The sequence below is a fragment of the Adiantum capillus-veneris genome, chromosome 13 (assembly GCF_014529385.1).
Source record: "Adiantum capillus-veneris isolate H3 chromosome 13, ASM1452938v2, whole genome shotgun sequence".
Lineage (NCBI taxonomy): Eukaryota > Viridiplantae > Streptophyta > Polypodiopsida > Polypodiales > Pteridaceae > Adiantum > Adiantum capillus-veneris.
Genome location: NC_140943.1, coordinates 67,507,667 through 67,530,978, shown reverse-complemented (window position 1 = coordinate 67,530,978; position 23,312 = coordinate 67,507,667). Strand labels below are relative to the sequence as shown.

General features: G+C 44.3%; 1 protein-coding gene across 1 annotated transcript in view; it reads left to right on the top strand.

Moving 5' to 3' along the window:
- Positions 1-10,853: 10,853 nt before the first annotated feature.
- Positions 10,854-23,312, top strand: part of LOC147444197 (putative F-box protein PP2-B12) — a 28,260-nt gene continuing 15,801 nt past the window's right edge. Inside the window, exon 1 of the mRNA XM_086526901.1 lies at positions 10,854-11,317. Within this exon, the coding sequence (XP_086383027.1) occupies positions 10,898-11,317 (420 nt within the window). The 5' untranslated portion in view covers positions 10,854-10,897. The remainder of the gene's footprint in view (positions 11,318-23,312) is intronic.

Here is a 23,312-nt window from a genome sequence, read left to right as displayed (position 1 = left end):
CTAAGGTTTACTGTGTAAAAACTTGAAAAAAAAAACATTTTTACCTTAGCTGCAATGTCTTGGCGCACTTTCTTTGTGTAGAAAACAGCGTTCGCTGTTTGGGGGTGATGACGTATGGCTGGCACAACAAGAGAGAGGTTAGCGCCTTTGGTTTAGAGGTGTAGCGCAACACTTGTGCTGGGTTTTATCAAGCTGCCACCATATGGTGATTGTGTGAGTGTGAGAAGCAATTGTGCATGAGGCATTGTGTATTCGTGCATATAGTGATAGGTGTGCCTTGCGCTACCTTGGTTTTATAGGAATGTTGATCCCGGTACCTTAAAGGCGGTCCATGGCCATGCCAGCTACGCGTTTTCTTGCCAGAACGCATACGGCGCTAATATTTAAGACGGATTGCCTTTTTTAGCCAGGCTCCAAGTTGCTTAGGTATTTAAAACTACGCTTTTGACCTTATAAAAGGTTATATCCGTATAAGCCATTGTTGTAAAAAAAGGGGGGGGGGGGGGGGGGGGGGGGGGGGGGAATAACAAGGGGAGGGAAAAAAAACCACTTTGATATAAAGAATTCATAGAGTTATTGCGACATGAAGCATAATTTTGATATGTTTGAGGGATGCTAACACACATTTGCAGATAATTTGAATGATGCTATCATGCATCTGTACACTTTTTTACAAAGGTTCTCGCTTATCTAAGCTAGAATACAAAGAAAATAGAATGGGTTTGTTGCTCGAATGCTCCATCCGCCTGCTAATGTTGTATGTCCATGTCTCTTGACTACTCCTCTGCCAAAGATGTTGTCTGTGTCATGCAAAAATTGTTAGTAAACTTGACATCGTGTTATTATGACAGCATGTGTGTGTTATGAGTTCGTATGTCCTTATGAATTACAATGTTTCATGGATTGTGTGCTTTTCTGACATCGTGTGTACACAGAATCATGTATTTAAATTTTTCATTGCCAGTATTGGGTTGAACAGGACTAATCATAGAGCCGATCCAAAAAATGGGGCCTAAACACCAAGGTAGGACAACACACTAGATATGAACATAAACATCTCTACAATCCATTGATAAACTCACAATGGACACCAATAAATAAAATAACTTGTGATTTCTAAATAGGAAAGAACCATTGAACACTATCACAAGAACACAATTCCTAATACAACCAGTAGCTGCAAGAACAATCCATTGTGCTGAAGGGTTGACATTAAACACTCTAGCTTTTGAACCAAACGGAATCAGGTTGCATGGATTAACTTGCACTACTCTCTCACTTGTCCGTGACCCTAACAACCTCTACCTCCATCAAAGACTAAGCATTGACCATATCAAAGTAGACCAAGCCGTTTTGGAAGAAAATTACCGACTTTGCACACACTCAAGGTGGACTCTAGCTAAGCACAACCTCCACGAGTTCACCCAAACTCACTTCATAATACAATCCCTAAATCTTTTTTCTTTCTGAAAACACTTTCACATCTTAATCAGTGACACACACTTAATGGCTTCCCATATTCTTTGCCTTCAAGACACCAAACTGCAAACACACCAGAATATACATATATCGAGCTACAAAAATATTAAATCTTGTGGCCCCTATGGATTATCTCTATTCTACAAAGAAACAATTGACATTCAAAGACATGAAGCGATCTCTACCTTCAACACAAAAATAATAGCAACAACCATCGACCTACCCACAATGCACCCTCTCACCATAGTGACATTAAACCGAAATCCATCTACCTCAAACACTATCTAATGTTTTGTTCCTTTCAATAGAAAATTCTCCTTCAATGATCATAGGTGAATTCAATGTAGACACCAATTTAAGGAGCCCAAAATATGCAAAACTACACGAACTAATATCATCATTTACCTCCCATAACCACAGGGACTAACTACACATTTTGGTTTGACCATTCTATCTTATACCTTCTCTTCCCATATGCATGACCATCCAAAATCTTTCATTCTCCCCACCTTCTAGAACATACCTTCCTAGCAGGCTAATGTTATTATTCACCTTGTTTTTTTGCAATACTCACAATTGTGACAAGTATATATATTAATCACAACCAAAAAGAATTACAAAGGTAGCCACGCTCTAAATGAGCCATGTCATCACAATAATAGACCAAGACCAACACCAATTCGAAACAATTCAATAAACAAGACCTTAAGATTGGCACCCACCCTACAAGGGCTGCCACTCCCAACAAGGATCACCCTCAAGATAACTCACAACATAAATACAAAGATCATAAAATTGCAAGACTTATCTTAGTTCCCTGGCTAATATTGTTAAGTATGGAGCCTGATTTACCCCTTATAATTTTTTGTATTAAAAATGCACATTTGTAAGGCCCCCGTTATGAGGAGAAGCCATTTGTGCATGAAGAAAAATCACTCGCCGAAAACCAAAATTTTCACGCCCACCAGAATATTCCTTTTCGTCGGAATATTATGACCGGACGGCGGTCGGAAAGTGGTCAGAAACCGGTCGGTTGGCCGGTTGGCCGATGGCCGGTAGTTAATGGCCGGTGGCTGGTGGTCGAAAGTCAATGGCCAGTTGGCCGGTGGCCGAATTGAAAAGCGGACTTGTCTTCTCAAGGGCAGCCACACATGGGCAGATTGGAGGGTCCGATTTGGACTTATCTACACAAGGGCAGCTATACATGGCTGCCTCTCACGAGAGAGGGTAGCCCTTTTGGCCTATAAAAGGAGGCCATTTCTACACATTGGCCTCCAATGTTGGCTTGTTATCTTGAGACTCCGACTCCTTCTTCTTCTTAGACCAACAATTCTTCTTGACGTGACCCTTCTTGCCGCAGTTCCAACATTCAAGAACTGACTTTGTGCATGACTTGCTCCGTCTTGAGCGATCACGACCCTTTTGGTTTTTGAACCTCTCCTTAGGCCTTCCTCTTGTTTCCACTGATAGTGCAACACTTGATGATTCTCCCGTGCTTCTCCTTCGCATTTCCTCACTTAGGAGAACACCCACAACATCATCAAACTTAAGAGTATTTGTGTCAAAGATAGAATTACTTACAGCCATAACAAGGCTATTCCAACTATTCGATAGAGATAATAGTATCAGAAGAGCTCGCACTTCATTATCGAAATTGATTTTCGCCGATCGAAGTTGACTTATGTTTGTGTTAAAGTCATCTAGGTGTTTTGCAACTGAACCATTCTATACCATCTTTAGATTGAATAAGTGCTTCATGAGAAATACCTTATTGGATGTCGATGGTTTCTCATAGAAGTCGTTAAGTGACTTCATCAAGTCCTCCGTGGTCTTCATCTCTAAAACGTTGAAGGCCACCGTTGACGCCAAGCTTAACCGGATTGTTCCCAGTGTCTTTTGGTCAAGGACAATCCATGCTTCATCTGCCATCATTGCGGGATTCTTTGCAAGACCGTCTAGTGGCAAATAAAGGTCCTTCTGGTAGATATAGTTTTCAATCTGCATCTTCCAATGTTGGTAGTTTTTACCGTTGAACTTCTCGATCTTGAGCTTTCCTTCCTCCGCCATTACTCCCACTCAATTCAAGGAATCCTTTCCTTGAGATAACTTAGCTACGAGCAAACTTGCTTTGATACCAGTTGTTGCTGAGTAGATTACTTAATGGAGGTGATTCACCCAATGTGGGCTACATCCACGGGAAAGTAGTCACTTAATGGCTTTAGTACTTCAAACAAGAAGTAGGTTACAAAGGGATTATACCCTTAATAGAGCTCCCGCCTTGCTTCATTCTCACCACCTCACACCTACCTTGTTGCATCAACTTCACACTATGAAATGTGTGTAGAAATGGCATAAGGTTAAATGCCTCAGATCTGACAATGGAGGCGAATATTGCAGCCAAGCTTTTGTGCTAGCAATGGCATTCGGAGGCAAAGAACAACCCCAAGGACACCTCAACAAAATGGCATTTCTGAAAGGATGAATAGAACAATCATGGAACAAGCACGAAGCATGCGGCTACAAGCAGGCCTATCGCTTGAGCTTTGGGCAGAAGTTGTAAGTACGTATGTGTACTTAATCAATCGGTCACCCTCAACGGCATTGGATGGGGGAGTTCCAAAAGAGGCATGGACAGGTAAACCGGTGAATTATGCATTTCTCAAAGTGTTTGGGTGTGAGGCTTTCATGCACATAGATAGAAGCCTAAGATCAAAGCTAGATGCAAAGTCCAAAAAGTGTTTCTTCATTGTCTATGGAGAAGGTGACTTTGGGTATCGCTTATGGAATCCTGAAGATGGTAAAATCTTTAGGAGTAGGGATATAATTTTTAATGAACAAAATATGTACAAAGATTACTTGGAAAGAAAACGAACAAAAGAAACAGGTGAAGAGTACATGGAGCTTGAGGACGGTGAAGACTCAAGGACTGCAAACGGTGACAATGTGCAATAATGTCAACCAAATGAGGAGCCTCAACCTATTCCCTGAAGATCTACAAGAGCAAGTAGACCTCCATAAAGGTTGGTTCCATCCTTCAACCATCTCTTGATCTCAGATTCTGGAGAGCCAGAATCATACGAAGAAGTTATGCATCATGAATCCAAAGAAGAATGAATGAAGAGCATGCAAGTGGAGAAAGACTCACTACATCGCAACCAAACATGGGAGTTGGTTGAGTTGCCTAAAGGTAAGCGGGCACTTCAGAACAAATGGGTGTATAAGCTGAAGGAAGAAGAAGGAGGGAAGAAAAGGTACAAGTCTAGGCTCGTGGTAATAAAAGGGTTTTCTAAAAAGAAAGGTATTGACTTCAATGAAATATTTATGAACTCAATTAGGCTTGTCTTAAGCCTTGTGGCTGCTCATGATCTAAATCTTGAGCAAATGGATAAATACGGCATTCCCTCATTGTGACTTAGAGGAGGAAATTTACATGCTTCAACCAAAGGGGTATGAAGTAAAAGGTAAGGAGAAAATGGTATGCAGATTAAAGAAGAGCTTGTATGGTTTAAAGCAAGCATCAAAACAATGGTACTTGAAGTTCGATCGATGGATGTTAGATCATGGATTCAAAAGATGCAACTCAAATCATTGCGTCTACACAAAGAATATGGGAGATGGAAAGTTCATCATCCTAATGTTGTATGTTGATGACATGCTGATTGCAAGTGCTAACATGCAGGACATCAAAGACCTAAAAGAAGAACTATCTAAATCTTTTTCAATGAAAGATTTAGGTGTTGCAAAGAGGATACTTGGTATGAAGATATCAAGGGACAGAACAAAGAAGCCAATAAAGCTATCTCAAGAGGATTACATCAAGAAGGTACTAGAAAGGTTTGCAATGCAAAATGCAAAAACGATTTCTACACCTTTGGCTGGTCATTTAAAACTAACCAAGGATATGTGTCCAAAGACACAAGAGGAGATAGCCTATATGTCTAAAGTTCCATATGCTGCAGTGGTAGGTTCTCTTATGTATGCTATGGCTTGGACAAGGCCAGACATTGCACATGCAGTGGGAGTTGTAAGTAGGTTCATGGACAGCCCACGTAAAGAGCATTGGCAAGCTGTGAAGTGGATACTTAGGTATCTAAAAGGGACAACAACAAATGCTTTGTATTTTGGAGGAACTAATATTTTTCTAGAAGGGTATGGTAATGCATATATGGCAGGTGACAAAGATACTCGAAGGAGCACTACTGGCTATGTCTTCACGGTTGTAGGCACAACAGTAAGCTGGGCTTCAAAGCTGCAAAAAGTTGTCTCACTTTCTACCACGGAAGTAGAGTATGTAGCAATGACGGAGGCAAGCAAAGAAATTATGTGCCTTCACAAATTCTTAGAAGAGCTTGGATTCAAACAAGACAATTGTGTCTTGTACAGTGATAGCCAAAGCGCTATCCATCTTGCAAAGAACTTACCCTTTCATTCAAGGACAAAGCACATAGAAGTGAGATATCACTTCATACGCACTCTTTTGGAAGAGGGACAACTAAAGCTAGGAAAGGTGCATACAAGTGAAAATCATGCAGACATGTTTACAAAGGTGGTCAACAAGGAGACGTTGAGCTTTTGCTCATCTTCAATCGGCATTCAATGATAAGAAGCAAGGATAGAAAGCAGTCACAGGTTTGGTTTGGAGATCAGTCTCCAAGTGGGAGATTGTTAAGTATGGAGCCTGATTTACCTCTTGTAATTTTTTGTATTAAAAACGCACATTTGTAAGGCCCCCGTTATGAGGAGAAGCCGTTGTGTGTGAAGAAAAATCACTCGTCGAAAATAAAAATCACTCACCAGAAACCAAAATTTTCATGCCAGAATATTTCTTTCCACTAGAATATTATGGCCGGACGGCAGCAGGAAAGTGGTAAAAAAATGACCGGTCGATTGACCGGTTGGACGGTGGGGCCGGTGGTCGGAAGTCAATGGTCGGTGGCCGAATTCAAAGCGGACTTGTCTTCTCAAGGGCGCCACACATGGGCGGATTGGAGGGTCCGATGTGGACTTATCTACACAAGGGCGGCTACACATGGTTGCCTCTCATGAGGGACGGCAGTCCTTTTGGCCTATAAAAGGAGGTCATTTCTACACACATTTCATAGCGTGAAGTTGATGCAACAAGGTGGGTGTGAGGTGGTGAGAGTGAAGCAAGGCAGGAGCTCTATTAAGGGTATAATCCCTTTGTAACCTACTTCTTGTTTGAAGTACTAAAGCCATTAAGTGGTTGCTTTCCCGTGGATGTAGCCCACATTGGGTGAACCACGTATATCGTGTGTACTCTCTCTCTCTCTCTCTACTCTATAATCTCTTGTGTGTGAAAAGTTATCTCTCTCCATTAAGTAATCTACTCAATTATCTACTTAGCTATGTCATATTTCCTAACTAATATAATAGAAATACTATAGCCGTGAATAGGGCGGAGTCCATACCCTCCATCACCTCGCAAGAGTGGGCCAAGTTGCAGCTATCCCAATCTTGAACACAAGTCCCCAATCCCAAAGAGAAGCACAAATGAACCACAACCATCAGAAACCATTGAGATGACAATCAAGCAACAGGCTGTTATACAGGAGAGCCTTACTCCATGAAAAGAGTCCTTGAACAAGCACAAACTAGGAGAGCACGGTGCCACCATGGAACGAGTGGCTACCACACACGAGTCACATGCTGCAACATGCCCATAACGGAACCCTTCATCCACATTCGCATCCATTTATCACCACTGGAAGAGAACCATGATGACAAGCATACTACATCCTGAAAACCAATTCCCTCGCCTTGCGAGCCATGGTGCCCATCCCTCGAGTTGATCTGAGCTTGGTCTCCCTTGAGAAACCGACTTAGAGTCCTTCTTTTTCCACTAGAGTGGCAGGGGACTGCCTTGCAACCCGAGTTCCAAAAAATTGGGAAGCAGACGAAGGTCGGGGAAGAATGCAAGCAGGGCTGTCGATAGGGAGCCCCCCTCCCGGGGCCGATCCTCGATCGCTCGATCCCACTTCCATCCCTTGCTACTACAAACACAAAAAGGACAAGAAAAGAGCCCTTGCAACCTCCTCCAATGGGCCCCCAATCCGCAAGCGAGCGCATTGGGCTCCACAATCCTCACCCCTGTGCGCACCCCATACCCTCATCAATCCATCCTTGACTTTCTTGCAATGCCAAATTTGGATCCTTGAATTGCTTTCTTTTCTCTTTCCTTCACCAAACCCTCGTTAAGAATGGTTTCACATTCCCATTCTTGATAGTGCCTTGCTCCCCTAATTTGGCTTCTCCTAGGCAAAGATTATCAAATGACACTTTCATGAGTGTCTTTCTCAAGAGAGCTTCCCTTTGCTCTTCAGACAATACATGCTTCACTAAGGGTGGAGCTAGTCATCTATTCATATGCTAGATTTATGAAGGGGAACAAAGCTACACAAAAAAAAGCCTTTTGTGTTACAAAGGGCCATACGTGAATCACAAATTGTGAGGTGTTAATGAGGGCCAGATTATACTGTAGAGAAAAAGTGGTGAATATGTGTAGAAGATACGAGGTAGATAGCAAGGGGTGGTAAAGAAAGAGGGTTAAAGTGGAGTAAGAAGCCCTAGCAAAAACAATATTTTTTTGCTATTTCATTTTCAAGCTTGAATAAGGAAGAGGGTTGAAGTGGCCTGGGAAGCCTTAGCAAAAACAATATTTTGCTGGTATTTCATATCCAAGCTCGCTTGACTAATTAAAAAAAGTCATTTCTTTGCCTTCACTATATCTGATTGAAGGCATGCATTGTGATCTTATCACTTGTTTTTAAATTGTGGAGACCTAAGCACTTTGAAATCAACATATGTGCTGAAGGGTTTTGATTTTTAATTGTATCCAATGAGAACCACAAAATGCAAAGTTCTTTTTAAGGCAAAAAGTGTGAGGCAAGCTTTTTTTCTTTTTTTGCAAAATTCACAATTGTGAGTAGATTATAATAGAATATCAAAAAATTACAAGTACCTGTCATGCCCGTGTCGAGCCATGACAACTTCTCATATGTTCACCCACGAGTGTCATCCTTCCATTCAGATGAATTATCTTCGTGTTGTTCTTGAATATCCGATTGTTCCTTGCAAATGGGTCCACATGCTTACTAAATCTTATCTCAATCTATTGTTCTCAAAATAGGCGTTTGGTATGAAAATCCCACCAAGATTTCAAGTTTGTCTTTTTTTAAAAGCAGTATTCACAACTGAGTAGAAGTTAAATTAAAAAATTAAAAAAATTACAACCATAGCCATGCTTAGACCGAGCCATGGCATCATAGACCCATCCCATCATCAAACAATCAGGAAAAAGCCTACACGTACGTCATACATCAGCTGATATGGGAGCCACCCGCGCAAGGAAAATAAACATACCAGGAGCAATAGAGCCGAAAGGGTCTTGGCCCATTGTCTCCATCACCATACCTGGTCTCGGGGAGTGCCACCTTGTCGAGGTCTTTGTCACCGACGTTGGCAAGCCCCTAGAGCCATATGAGAAGAAGCAAAAACATAACAACAACAATCACCAATGGGAATTAGGCCATTAAGGGTGGGCGAAGCACCCGCATGAGAGAGACCTCCACCAAGGTAGCCTTGAGAGAATGAGGAGCCACCATGCACCCCCATCTACCACGTGGGAATGCACGCTGCCATCCCTCAAAGCCAGCCCAGCCATAGATCTGATCATCAAAATGCCTGCTGCACCTGACGCGCAAATACACACTCGGTCTCGAACTAAAACCGCACAACCGAGCCCTACTCCTAAAAAAATTGACCCCGAACCAATGCCCTGCATCCAAGGAAGGAGCCCTCCCAAAGCAAGCAACCTCTCCCACTGTCCAACCACACTGCCGACGCCCAACCGCACATGGAGGCCGTCCTCCTCCCTGATAGGAGGCGGGAGGCCCTCCGTCCCCCGATGTTCCAAAAAGAAGGGCTGCTTGTGACTGGAAACCATCGGCCTTGCCCCTGCCCCGCAACGTCCCCAATGGTCCTCCCAACCCTGGAACCGACTTCGCGGACTGAGAGAACACGCAATCCCAACCCGCAACAAACCCTAGCAAATGTTTGCCTTAAAGAAAAGCAAAAGAGCGAGGCAAGCTAATGCAATAACCTTTGTACATGCCAAAAATGGTTAATATCAAATTTCATCTTATATTGTAAATGTTTAACGAAACATCCTTTTAACTTAGGTTTTTAAATATCTCTTTCTCTCTCTTTCTATATATATATATATATATATATATATATATATATATATATATATATATATATATATATATATATATATATATGTATATATGTATGTATGTGTGTGTGTATGTATATATATGTATGTATGTATGTGTGTGTATATATATATATATATATGTATGTATGTGTGTGTGTGTGTATGTATATATATATATAATCATCTTCTCAAATACATTAACTAGTTTGGAAAAAATCTCTTTAATACGTTTGGATGTTTTTTTTTTGATAGTGACATGCATGATTCTTTAAGGCTTCAATCTCCTTCCATGGCAAATGAGACGGAGAAAGATGTATTGTAAGGAGGCAAGCTTTGACTAGCATCCTAGTCAAAGGGGGAGGGGGGACCAATCACATTAAATAAAAAATTACACGAAATCAAATGAGATATGATGCCAAGTATCCAACAATGCGACAATCAGACCGGAGGTCGTGTAGGCAAGGCGACGGGTAAACAAGCACGGGATGTGCGAGGCGATGGGCATATAATGCGTAGGGACTGAGGGCGGTGGGCAAATGAGGAGGAGGCCATGCACAAAGAAGTCGACTTGCAAGATTTTTTTTTTGGCAAGGGTTGCCGATCCGGAGCAGCTTAACATGGGTGCTTGTTTGGTTGCGGGAGACCATCAAAAGATACTTTCGAGTTCACGTTCAGGAGGAAGTGGAATGAGGAGGAATTGTGGAATGAATTGAGGTACCTCTGTATGTAGTGCCATTGGCATGCCGGCAAAGCCTCAACACTAAAGAGCACGGGAGCAAAGAGATGGGATCTACGACTGGGGGTGCGCGCACGAATCTCAAGGAGACTTGAGGACTCAAAAAAATGGGGCGTGGGGTGCTGCTTGCACGATTCGAACCCCGATGGGCGCTGGGCAAGGCGCACGGCTTATCCAACCCCCCATGCGCATATGTTGACCATGGTGGGCAACAAACGCATGATAAGTCAACGTGGACAGGTGTGCCCATGTCCAAGTTTACTTTTCACTCTGCGCGCCTCTGCTTTTGTGCCCGAGCTTCTCAGCTGTAGATCTCACCTCTTCATTTAATGCCCCGTGCCCTTTAGTGCTGAGGCCAACAAAGAGGCAAATTGAAAAGGCACGCACTCATTATAGTCTCTCACCAACCACCCACCCATTGGCATTCAAGAGGGACACTCGAGAAAATGTTGCATGAGATGGGCAGCTTGGACAGGTTGCCGGAGGACTGCCTCTGCCTCATCCTCTCATGGACCTCGCCTCTTGACGTCTGCAGGCTCGCAACTGTAAGCCGCTCCTTCGCGCAAGCTGCACGCTCGAATGTCACCTGGCAGAATGTCCTGCCATCCGACTGTACACACATCCTTCGCTGCAGCAGGCCGCCTTCTTTGAACCCTAGTCGTCTTTGGAATGCAACGGACAAGAGGGAAGTCTTTCAATGGCTCACCCATGCCATCATTCTCGTTAGCGGCAGCCAAGGGTACCTGCTTCTCAAACGTTCCGGCGGTGTTTGCAGATTCATGTCTGTTTCTGCCATGAACATTGCCTGGAAGGATGATCCGAGGTTCTGGCGTTGGGAACCCTCAAGAAGGTCAATTTTCCCAAAGGTTTCCGCTAACCTTACTCGGTTTTAACCTTTCCAAAGCATTTTTAACGTATTTATGAGTTGCCAAAGCAAGGATTGTGTACGTTCCCCTACGAATATAACTTAGTGTAATGATGGTTAACTCAATTTGGCTGGCCAAGCGAGAGTTTTGCTTTTGTATATCAAAATTTACGATTTCAATTGGAATGTGCTCACATAGTGTCTCGTTTTGGATTCTATTATTGTTTGAGGTCTATGACACAATGAGGTGCCATACCACATCTTGGAGTTGATCTATGCTCAAATTTTGTGCCTCTCCATATCACCATATATGTGATTACAGCTCATGATGTGTGCTTTGGAACTAGATTGTAGATTGCTTCGCATTGTTTATGCATTTTTGGAAGGATAAAACCTTTTTTAAAAAAGTACTTTCAATGAATTGTACTTTTTCTTTCTTTAGGAATTCGTAAGTATAATGATCCACTAGAAGGGCCGACGAGTTGGGAATCCCCATATAGGCTAGTAGACTCACTGCACGCATGGTGCACAGTCTTGTCCCATCATTGGGTTGGGTTCAAGGGACGGTATTGTGCAAGAGCATTGTCGTGTGACTTTAGAGACACTCGGGACGGGCATTACGAGTTGTGCCAGAGGCATAGCTTCGTAGAGAGAGAGAGAGAGAGAGAGAGAGAGAGAGAGAGAGAGAGAGAGAGAGAGAGAGAGAGAGAGAGAGAGAGAGAGAGAGAGAGAGAGCTGCCCATGGTTACCAAGAAGGTGCACCCTTCTACTGAGGTGGCATTACAAATACAACATGCATGTTGGACAAGTGCCTGCAGCCCCTGCCTTTATAGCATATGATGGCTGAGTCGAGCAATGTCCACCATAAACTCAACAGTCCATAAACATGGGAAATCTATGAAAATAAGATAAATAAGGATTGCATGACTAAAAAGTGTCTTGCAGAACCAAAATGTAGCCTAAATGCGTATCTAGTGGGTGGCATGCCCAGAAGACACATTAGCCATACGAGCATGCTCCAATCCTAGATGAAGCAGCCAAGTGGTGTAATTCTTTGAGCGTAGGGAATTGTTATACTTCGTCATTGCAAAGTTAGTGTACCACCGCCGTCGTGTTGGCTCGCGTTTACAATGTGAAATTTAAATGTTCACTTCACTTTTTATACCTTTTGATATGAGGGACCATTTGTCAACTGAAAGATAGAGGTTTTGTCAAAGGTGTAGCGGAAAGGTGAATCGGATGAGAGACTCGTCTGCAACCACGATCAAGACACCTCTCCGTGACGGGCTGTCAATGGATCTCGTATCTATCACGATGGATCTCCTCGTCGTCAAGGCACCCCAAGTTGAGAATCTGACTCGACACACAAAAGAATCCCTCAAAACACTTCACAACTTTAAATCACAGGTCAATTTACTCGACAAGGCCCGCCGTAGTTCTGTGCCTAGAGGTATTGGCCCCAAAAGGTGGCGTCCCTTTCGAGATTTATTTTTATATTAATGCTTGAGCAAAGCACAATTCTCGAGGGAAACCTTTGCTCTCAGACTCTGCGTCCAGATGCTCTGTAGAGTGAGGCCCAAAGGGTCTATTTATTCTTATAAGGAATGTCCCAAAAGCAGTTAAACTCAAAAGCAAATTGTTCCAAAAGCATCTGGTCCCAAAAATTCCGTAGAGCCTGCCATGTCATTGGTCAACGCATAACGCGGAAATCCGTATGGCAACCACGCCAGCAACCAACGCAGATCGCGAAAAATCCATACAGTGTGTTCATGTCAGCATCCATATTGTTTGTCCTACATGGGTGGTCATGCCACGTCATCAGTTTGTGACACTGTCACAAACTTGGACACCCCAAGTCGAGAATGTTAGGTGCAACGGAATGAATGTTTGCGCTTTGCTCAAGATGAGTGCTCCGAACTGTGCTCAAGGTTCCTTTTGTTCTTATGAAAGGTAGAGCATTCCGTTCTTAATGAAAGAGTGCTATGATCACAAACAAAGTGAATGGACACTGTGCGTGCAAGTGTATGAGACTGAGAGATAGAGAGAGAAGAGAGATACGACACCAGAGACGTTGTAAAACCCTCCTCCGAAGGCCCCGCTCTTGCGGCAAGAGTGGTCTACTATTGATTGCACAAACTGGTACAAATTGAATGCATGTGACTGATGCAAGTCTAGGCTATGTCGGTGTCGACGACGGTGATGGCGAGACCGACCTAAGGGCTGAAATCTGCAACCTTTTATTTGCTGTCCAAAAACGCTATGGGCTGAAATCTGCTACAAATCCAAAAATGCTGGTTTTGGGGTCTGATTCTGCTGATCTTTGTCACTGAAATTCTGCAGGTCTTAGGGCTGAAAACTGATGTTCTTTAGGGCTGAAACTGTTGGTCTTCTAGGGCTGGATGTGTAGTTCTTCATTGCTGAAAAATGCTGCTATAGGTGGCTGAAAGCGCTGGTTCGACGAGGGCTGAAACGCTGGCTATCTGTGGCTGAAAACGCTGGACTTCTTGTTGATGAAAACGCTAACTGAATCTGCTACTGCTGGCGTTAGTGGATGGTCTCGATGGTGATGGGACTTGATGGGAAACGCCAAGGTTGATGTTTGGTGATGCTTCTTGAGGAAAACTCTAGGAGGCTCTGCTTGGGGTAGATTCGCCTAGAGTTTGGAGTCTTGCTTGAGAAGTTACTTGTTGATCGGTGGAGCTTCTGTTGCCTCTTCTGCCAATTAGTGCTAGCCTAGGTTTGCTTATATACAAACTTACTCACTTTGCCCTACCTACTTTTCAACAAAAGTCACTTAAAAATAATAAGTGAAAAATGTCAAAAATAGGGAAAATAGGCTAAATGCACTGGAAAATTCCCCCTGAAGGATTCTGATGGGAATGCTTATGATCATGCTGTGTGCAACCAGAGGATATGCATCTACACTAAGTGACTGGGCATGCACGTTCTACGAATAGACTCACAAAAGTGCCAGATCACTTCTAAATCTAGATTGACTTGGACTGACTGAACCCTGATCATGCTGTAGCTTGTCCACGGACACATAGCGTTGGATGTGTCACGTGACAGAGAATCTGACACGACACACGAAAGAATCCCTTAAAACACTTCACAACTTCAAATCACAATTCAATTTGCTCGACACGGCCCGACGTAGTTCTGTGCCTAGAGGTATTGGCCCCAAAAGCTGGCTGTCACAAAATGGTGACGTGGTAGCAGACTCCGGACACACACTGACACGAGGCAAGCTGACCTGGCCACAATACGGATTTCCGGATTTTGGTGCGCAAAATTCGTTGACATGTTGACGTGGCAGGCGTACGGACAACTGTACGGATTTTCACATTTTACGTTGACACAGCCGTATGGATTTCTTGGATTTGCGCTGAGATGCTTTTGGGGCTTGAATGCTTTTGTTTTTAAAAGCTTTTGGGCCCAATGCTTTTGAGTAAGAAGCTTTTGATTTTGGGGCTCTGCTTTTGGGCATCCCTTGTAACAATAAATAAGTGGGCAGGGCCTCACTTCCAGAGCATCTGGACGCAGAGTCTGAGAGTGAGCACCTACCCACTCTGGTACTTTGAACACAAATTAATACAAAAAGAAATACCGAAAGGGGCGCTAGTCTTTGGGGCCATTATCTCTAGGCACGGAACTACGCCGGGGCGTGTCGACTCAATTGTGAAATTGTGACTGTTTTGAAGTGAATCTTTGTTGTGTCGCGGTAGAAGCTTGACTTGGGGTGTCCAAGTTTGTTATAGTGGTATCAAAGCACGGCCGATTTCTCTTCTATTGGGAAATTCGATCCTTTTCTCGCGAAACTTATGGATTCTAACAGAGATCAATCGACTTCTTCTGCATCTGGGAATGCGGGAGATCATGAAGAAGATTCTCATGAAGAGTATGGCCCACCTCGGCCTACTCAAGCTGAGATTGAAGAGATGGAATGTCGACAATTGGTTGACGACGCAACAAAGAGATGATAATTAACATTGCGAAGGATCCAAAATTTGCAAAATTTTTGACTCAGCAATCCCTCGAAGAAGTGCACACCCAGTGGTAGAAGGCCACAGAGCCACCCATCAAACCGGCACTCAAGAAACCTCCTTCTATGAGGATGTTTACAGAGCAAGAATTAGAAGAGGTGGTTCAGACAGATTAGCGGCTTTTGGACGCGAACAATAAAGCCAAAAAGCACGACAAAAAGCAAAAGAAAGGAATCGACTTCTTGGGTTATTTGGGTCGTCAATCTACTTTTGCATCAGCAAGAAAGCAAAAGAAGCGTGTACGATTTGAAGTACTACCCAGTTCTTCTTCTTCTTCTTCTTCTTTTGACAATTCTTCTAGCTCTTTTGACTTGAGCGAAGAAGATAGAAAAGGGAAAAAGTGAAGCAAAAAGCAAAGCTTCGAAAAGGGCAAGAAAAAGGCAAAGAAGCCTAAATTCGCCCAGTTTCTGATAGTTCTACTGAGGACTCATCCTCCGACAGTTCGGACTCCGACGATCACGTGTTTTATGCAAAGAAGAAGCATTTCTATAAAGCTGACCAATATGACTTCCTCGAAGATAAAAGCAAGAAAGTAAGACAAGGTGGACAGTCATCTAGTTTGACTCTTTTTCTAGATTTTGAGATGCTTCGAGGGCTTTGGCCTTCATACAGCAGTTTGACATAGCTTTCTTGGGAGGGCATTACTCAAAGCACTCCAAGATTCAGAGGGCTACCTCTTTCTTCAAGGGAAATGCTCGAACATGGTGGTCCACCCTTCTACTGAGAAAGGAAGCTCCGCTTAAATGGTTGAAATTTAAAAGGCCTTTTATTTCTTCTTGGTTGATTCAGGAGTATGAACGAGATATACGAACTGCTTGGAATCATCTTCGGATGACCAAGGGAGATTCTTTGGACGCGTGTTGCGAGAGATTTTGGAGCTCTTTTCTACCAGTCTCTTCATTTAAGAAGGTATCGTTTAAGGAACAGATTAAGCGGTTTTGTTGCAGACTTCCTATAGAGATCCGAGATTACTGTTAGAACAAAAGTCAAATTCTATTCAAGAATTGATGGGTCATGTGAAATGGGGTTTTGCCATACAGTCAGGCAATCTGACTTACCCCACATATGAGATCTTGACTCAGAGAATCCAACAAACTTCTAATAATGAAAGTAGAAAGAGAGAGTTCTAAGGACAAGAAAAGAAAGATACACGTCCCCGATAGACTCTTAGAGAAAGGGCTATCTATCTCAGAGAGGGAAAGTGTTTTGGTTGCGGGGAATTGGGACACATCTCCGCAAAGTGCCCCAAAAAGGCACAGCAAGAACAAACTGAAGACAAGCCAGAAAGTTCTAGAGCAACAGAGGAACGTGGCAGAAAAGGCAGATGAAAGCAGAACTGGTACCACATTGCGTGGGGCTCAAACCGCATTAGATGAACGAAAGTACAAAACTTTGCGACACTTAGGGCAAAGTGAAAGATTAGGAAGCCCTCATTTTTCTTTGATGGAGGAGCCAAGGCCAACTTCTTTTCACTTGAATTGGCGGTTCGATCTGGAATTACGTTCGATATTGAGGCGACAAGCAAAGATAGTTGTCTCGGATGGAATGTTGTTATTACACCAAACATTGGCAAACTTTGTTTGCAATGTTAGGGGTGTTTAGGGCACGAGGACTTAAACGTAATGCCCTTGGGAGGTTGTGAAGTCCTCCTAGGAATCCCTTGGTACCACAAGAACAACGCCGTAGTTGACTATCGGGGTACGAAAGCGACTTTTGACAAATGCAGGGCAAGAGAGATTGTACTTGATGAAATTCAGTTTCTTTACTCGATTTTCTCAAGAGAACTGAATGATGATTGGAGGTCGAATATGTTTTGACCTCGAAAAAGAATGTCGAGATTTTCTCCACACTCATGCTGATTGCTTTTCCGAGGGCCTGCCAGGCTAGTTGCCACCGTCTCGTTCTGAGGATCATACTATTGATCTGATACCTGGAAGCACACCACCGAACCGCCACCTTACCGTGTGAGCCGAGCCCAGAATGAAGAGATTATGAACCAAGTGAAAGACCTCTTGGAAAAGGGTCTTATCCAATCGAGTACTTCACCTTACTGCTCTTCGGTATTGTTGGTTTTAAAGAAAGACGGATCTTGGAGAATGTGCATTGATTATAGAGCTCTCCATAAAATCACCATCAAGAATAGATTTTCGATTTCGAGGATGTATGATATTCTTGACCGACTACAGGGATCCTCTTATTTCAGCAGGATCGATTTGAAGAGCGGATATCATCAGATCCGAATCGCACCGGGAGATGTCTCCAAGATAGTTTTTCGGACGAGCTTCGGTTTATTTGAATTCTTGGTGATGCCCTTTGGCCTTACCAATGCTCCATCGACTTTTAACCGAATGATGGACATGATATTTAGAGAGTATAGATCTTTTGTTGGCACTTTCTTTGATGACATTATAGCCTTCTCCAAGGATGAGATGAACATAGACAACATCTGCTACAGGTCTTTCAGGCATTGCGATATCATAAGTCTCGGGGAAGTGCTCAACGGCTCTGTTCCTTGTGTCTTGTAACATGCATATGTGAGCATTTGTGTTGCATTATGATGTGCCAACCACTGAATACTCCTTATTGGATGAGATTTTTCTGGGAAGCCAACGACCACGAATATCAAGATCTGGAATGAGACTCCTTATTGGATGAGATTTTTCTAGGAAGACAACAACCTAGGACATCAAGAGTCCCAATCTGGATTGAGAAAACTAATTGTTCCTCGGAATGATCCTCCTGAATTTTTGAGCTAACTTGAGTTGTTTTGCAGATATGTTGTAATCGCGGACGATTACTTTCTTTCAAGAAGGGGGGATGTCACAAACTGCTGACATGTCAAGCCACTGAAGAACAGAGCCAACCTGCAGATCCCAACCAAGGGGCCTGAACCCTAAGAAGCAACAACAGAAGAAGAAGAAGTCCTACCAACTTATGGGACCGCGTCCGATGGGGCCCAGGGGGACCTAAAGGCATCAAAATTAAAGCGAGGCCAACACAAACACACACACACACACACACACACACACACACACACACACACACACACACACACACAAAGCGTAGAAGGCAATGATGTGGCAGTTGTACGGACAACCCGCAAAACACGTTGACATGCTGACTTGGTACTTGTACGGATTTTCCTGTTTTACGTTGATGACGTGGCAACTGTACGAATTTCTGTAAGTTACTCTGGGTTGCTTTTGGGACCATATGCTTTTGAGTTTGAAACTTTTCATGTAATTGATTTTCATGGCCAAGGGCCAAGGGCCTTTAAATATGAGCCAAGGGCTCATGCTCTGGCATGCTTTTGTGTGAAGGTGCAGGGATTGGAGTATTGGCGTTGTATTGAGTTGAAGCAATATAAAGAAATACTGAAAGGGCGCCAACATTTGGAGCCAGTGCTCTTTTGGGGTGGAACTCGCAACTCCTGTTTCGTGTCGTGCATCTCTTTTGGTCTAGTTGTTATTTGAAGTGCTTAAAGTTGCTCAGTCTGTTCTTTTCCGTTGGCACGTTGTGTCTGGTCTCCGTGAAATTTTCTCACTTTAAATAAGCATTCGGGCTTGTCGAATGAAGTGCCTAAGCTTCAATGGAATGGCCTCGATGAAGAATTGAAGTGGAAATTTAGGGTTTTTAACAAGGCGAAAGAGCACTCAAGGTAGTCTCCTAGGTTGTAACCTTCAAACATGTTCGGCTTGTCAAATACCTCACTTAATGGCAATTAAATCTCTTCTTCGATTTTCTATTGCTTCAATATTCGTTCTTGTTTTGTGGCATGTTGCTGTTGCATAAACACAACAAAGGCTTGAAACATTTGCATTGTGGCCGGATCAAACCGCATCCCCTGTTCCTCTTGTTGCTCCATAGCTTTGCAGCTCTGTGTGGAGACCTTCAATGAAGCTTTTGAACCCTCACCCTAGCCTAGTTTGTGTCGGGTTCACCAAAAACTATGACAGAAGTATGCGATGCGGCTAGGAAAGCGCCATGCCTTTGATTGTGAGGGTTCGTAGGAAGATCACACGAATCGCAAATGATTCGAAGCAAAAGACACTTGAAAAGAAAAAAACTCCAGCCATGAAAGCCTCACTCTAGAAAAGAAAAACTCTTGTGTGATGATTTGGTGTAGCCTCGCTCCCCAGTATACAGTGTTGTTGTGTGCAACAAAAGTGAATAATAATGAATGCTCAGGATGAGTGCTTAGTGCGTATTCAAGGTTCCTTTTACTTCATGAGAGTTGTGCAATAGATAGACTAGAGAGAAGAGAGTGTGATGCTGTGAATGAAGGTTGAGAGAGAGAGAGAGAGAGAGAGAGAGAGAGAGAGAGAGAGAGAGAGAGAGAGAGAGAGAAAGATTTTTAACGTCTATGTCAGGCCGAAATCAGCCTATGAGACAAATCAAATGTACATGGTGTGTATGTCATCCGTCTATCGGAAAGACAAATGAAACAAACCTGATACAAAATTGAACTGAATGTAGGTAGAGAGAGAGAGAGAGAGAGAGAGAGAGAGAGAGAGGACTGACACCAGATGGGGTCAACCCCCCCTCTCTATCGCTAGAGAGGTATTTTCTTTAGATTGCACAAATGTTGATACAATGGTACTAGATGCTGAGATGCTAGCGTGTGGCTCTCACCCTCTACGCTGCTCACTCTCACATGGTATCAGTCGCCAGTACCCAGGAGCATCATCATCGATCTCATTGCTGAGGCCTAGCGCTAGCACTTCTGCAGACTTCCATTGTGAAAAAGTGCAAAATTTTGTTTTTGAGAACCCTAGTGTTTTTTGCATCAGGCGAGCGTTTTGTAGTTGCAAGCCTTGATCTGCAACTCCTTCCCTAGGTGCCCCCTCCTTGCATCAAAATCGCTCCCCCCCCCCCTTGCACCAGATCTGCCTAGCGTTTTCTGGTAGAGTTTGCGTTTTTGGGACCTTGGCATTTTTGTGTGGCTGCTGCCTTCTCTGAAAACGCTGAGCCTTTGCATCATTTGGGAGCGGCCTACACCTGCTTGGATACTCTTCCATCGCTTGGAACCTGCAGATCCACACCTCAGTCAGGTATCTACCGAAATTGGCACTTTTTTGACATTATTTACTCGCTGTTTTTTCTCTGTTTTCAGCCATCTGACGGCTGAGAAGTGCGAGGATCCCATAACCTCAACCTTTGCGACGCTCCCATACCGATCGGTGGCATATAGGCACGCTGAATTCTCTGTTACAGCAACGTTCTCAGCCCCCTTTGTAGTGTTTTTTGGGCAGACAGCAGGCTGATTTTTTGCCTCTTTGTGCGGTTGATCACTCCCTTTCTTGTCAGGACACCATCCGGTGGCTATTTGAGAGTTTATCTTGGACTGCTACAACATTGGAGACGGTACCTACTCTGGCGACTTGAGAGCTTATCCATTGATCCTTGGGACCATTCTCTGAGCACGCAACATGTCGACTCCGAAGCAGAAGGGACAACAATTCTAGAAGATGTCCCCTATGTCTACTACGACCACGACGACTTCCACTTGTGCGATTACGTCGTCATCAACCAAACCAACCTCCAACAATTATGCCCTCACCCAGTTTGCTGAGGGGAAGAAGTTGGATTCACACAACTATGTTGTGTGGAGGACACGAGTACGCACAATCATTGCCTATCATCGACTCTGGGAATGGTTGAATTATTTCACCCATTCGGCTACTTAGCCTACCCTTCCCATTGCCACTAAGGATCCGATCAATGAGTGGGGTGGATTGGGACATACGAGTCTTCACCTTTCTTATGATGAACCTCTCGGACCGCATCACGAAGGAAGTTTCCAAAGAGGAGCATGCTCATCCATTGTGGAGACGGATTCTTGACCAGTTTGAGGAGACCTCGTTTGCCAGACAGATCACACTTGAACGGGAGTTGTCGAACGTCCAGTTTAAGGATTTCAACTCACTCGATGGGTTGACCCGCCGCATGCTGGAACTCTGAGACGACCTTGTCTCTGACGGAGGTGACATCACCTCCGCACGCATGGCTGGCCTCTTACTATTCAAGCTTCCCGCACCTTTGATCCCTGCTTTCAGAGTTTGCTTACATCCGGACGTACCTCTTTTCCCACATGGGACAAGATTCTCCCTTCCCTCAGACAGATGGAGGGTTACTCTCCATTCAGAGTTGGAGGTGGTGTCACGAGGACGTGGCAGGTGTTAACTATGTCACGAGGACGTGGCAATTGCTATCCTTAGTTGTTGATTTCTTTCCAATGATTTTTGTTTTATTTTTGAGACTCTCTTTTTGAAGTTGCAAATGGTCGGACATTGTATGGCCAATGTGAACGGTAGTTTCACCCGCAGACAGGAAGTTGGTCGGCACTGGAATTCGTATAATAAGAGGATGTCTAGGCTCAGTGCAAGGTCATGTAGGTCCCCCTGTCGCACCTAGCAAGTTGGTGGATACTAGGAAGTGAACTCAATAAAGGCATAAAATCAAGGTGGGATCACCAACAGAAAGTATCCGAGAGTTGGGCCACATTGCACTTTTGGATGCGGTCCCAATGAGGATAGATGGTCAGATGACCAGTGGGAGCCCAACGGAAGCATCTCCTAAAAATTAGGGAACTGCTATTTTGGACCGTGATCTGCTATGTTGCTATGGGAATTTGCTAATGCTAGGGCTGATCTGCTGTCTACTGTCACCGGGAATCTGCAAGCGTAAAAACGCTGGCTGATCTGGTGCAAAAACGCTAGGCCTTCTATTGAGAGAAAATGCCAGAGTTGTCGTGGGGGTTGGTCTTGCTGAGAAGTTGCGTGTTGAGCAAGGTGCTCCTGCTGCCTCTTCTGCCAGAAAGTGCTAGTGCTAGGTTTGCTTATATACAAACTTAGCAAAATTGCCCTACCTACTTTCCAACAAAAGTCACTTAAAAATAATAAGTGAAAAATGCATAGTTACAGGGGACGGGGGGGACGGGCCCTAGGGCCGGGGAACGGCCGTAACCGGGCCGGGAACGGCTGGGAACGCCGAGGGACGGACGGAAAACGGGCCGGACGGGCGGGTCGCAGGGGGGACGGATCGGGGACGGCCGGGGCCGGACCGGGGTCGGACGGACCGGACGGGGTCGGCAGGGGTCGGATTCAAAAAAGTAACCGTTTTTGACCGTTTGCAACGGCTCTGTGCAGCCCCAACTGCCATATTTTTTAAGCCTTGGCCCTTGGGAGGCTATAAAAGGCTCCCTTGGGCCTCTTAATACTCATAGTCTCAATGCTCAATGCTCATTCCATTTCCCTCAAGCTCAAGGCTCAAGCTCATTCCATTTCCCTCAAGCTCAAGGCTCAAGTTTGAACTTTGAAGCTCTCCTCTCCCTCTTCTACCCACTCTGAAGCTCTCCTTTACTCTCTCCACACAAGCTCTCCTCTAACCCTTCTAACTTCTAAGCTCTACTCTCTCGAGTCTCTCCACCATCATGTCATCTCAAGCCAACTCCACTTCTCAAGCCGCTTCTTCTCGAAGGAGGCCCGCCGTGCAAACGTGGTCGTGGTGGGATGAAGTCGACTTTAGCTCGCGTGGCAAAGGTGGCGGTGCAAGACCATGGACGTGCAAGCTATGTCCATACAAGAGATCGGGTGGTTCAAACAAAGTGCGAGCCCATCTTCTTCATGAATCCGGTCACGAGGTGAAGTTTTGCCCTCATGTAGCTCCCGAGAAGAGGTTGGATCTTCTTGAGAAACTCACGGTGTATGAGGTTGCGGAAGCGGCCAAGAGGGGCCGTTTTGTTGCCGTTGATCCCTCCGCCACGGCGACACCGCGAGAGCAAAGGGAAGCCAACCTTGACAACATCTCTCGAACCTTCAAGAGCCATGGATCTACACCGTCCTCTTCCCTTCCGCATCACCAAACCACTCTCAACGAAAATTGGAATCCTAAATTGAAGGAAGAGGTAGATAGGTTAGTTGCCCGATTCTTCTTCCACGACCACATTGCCTT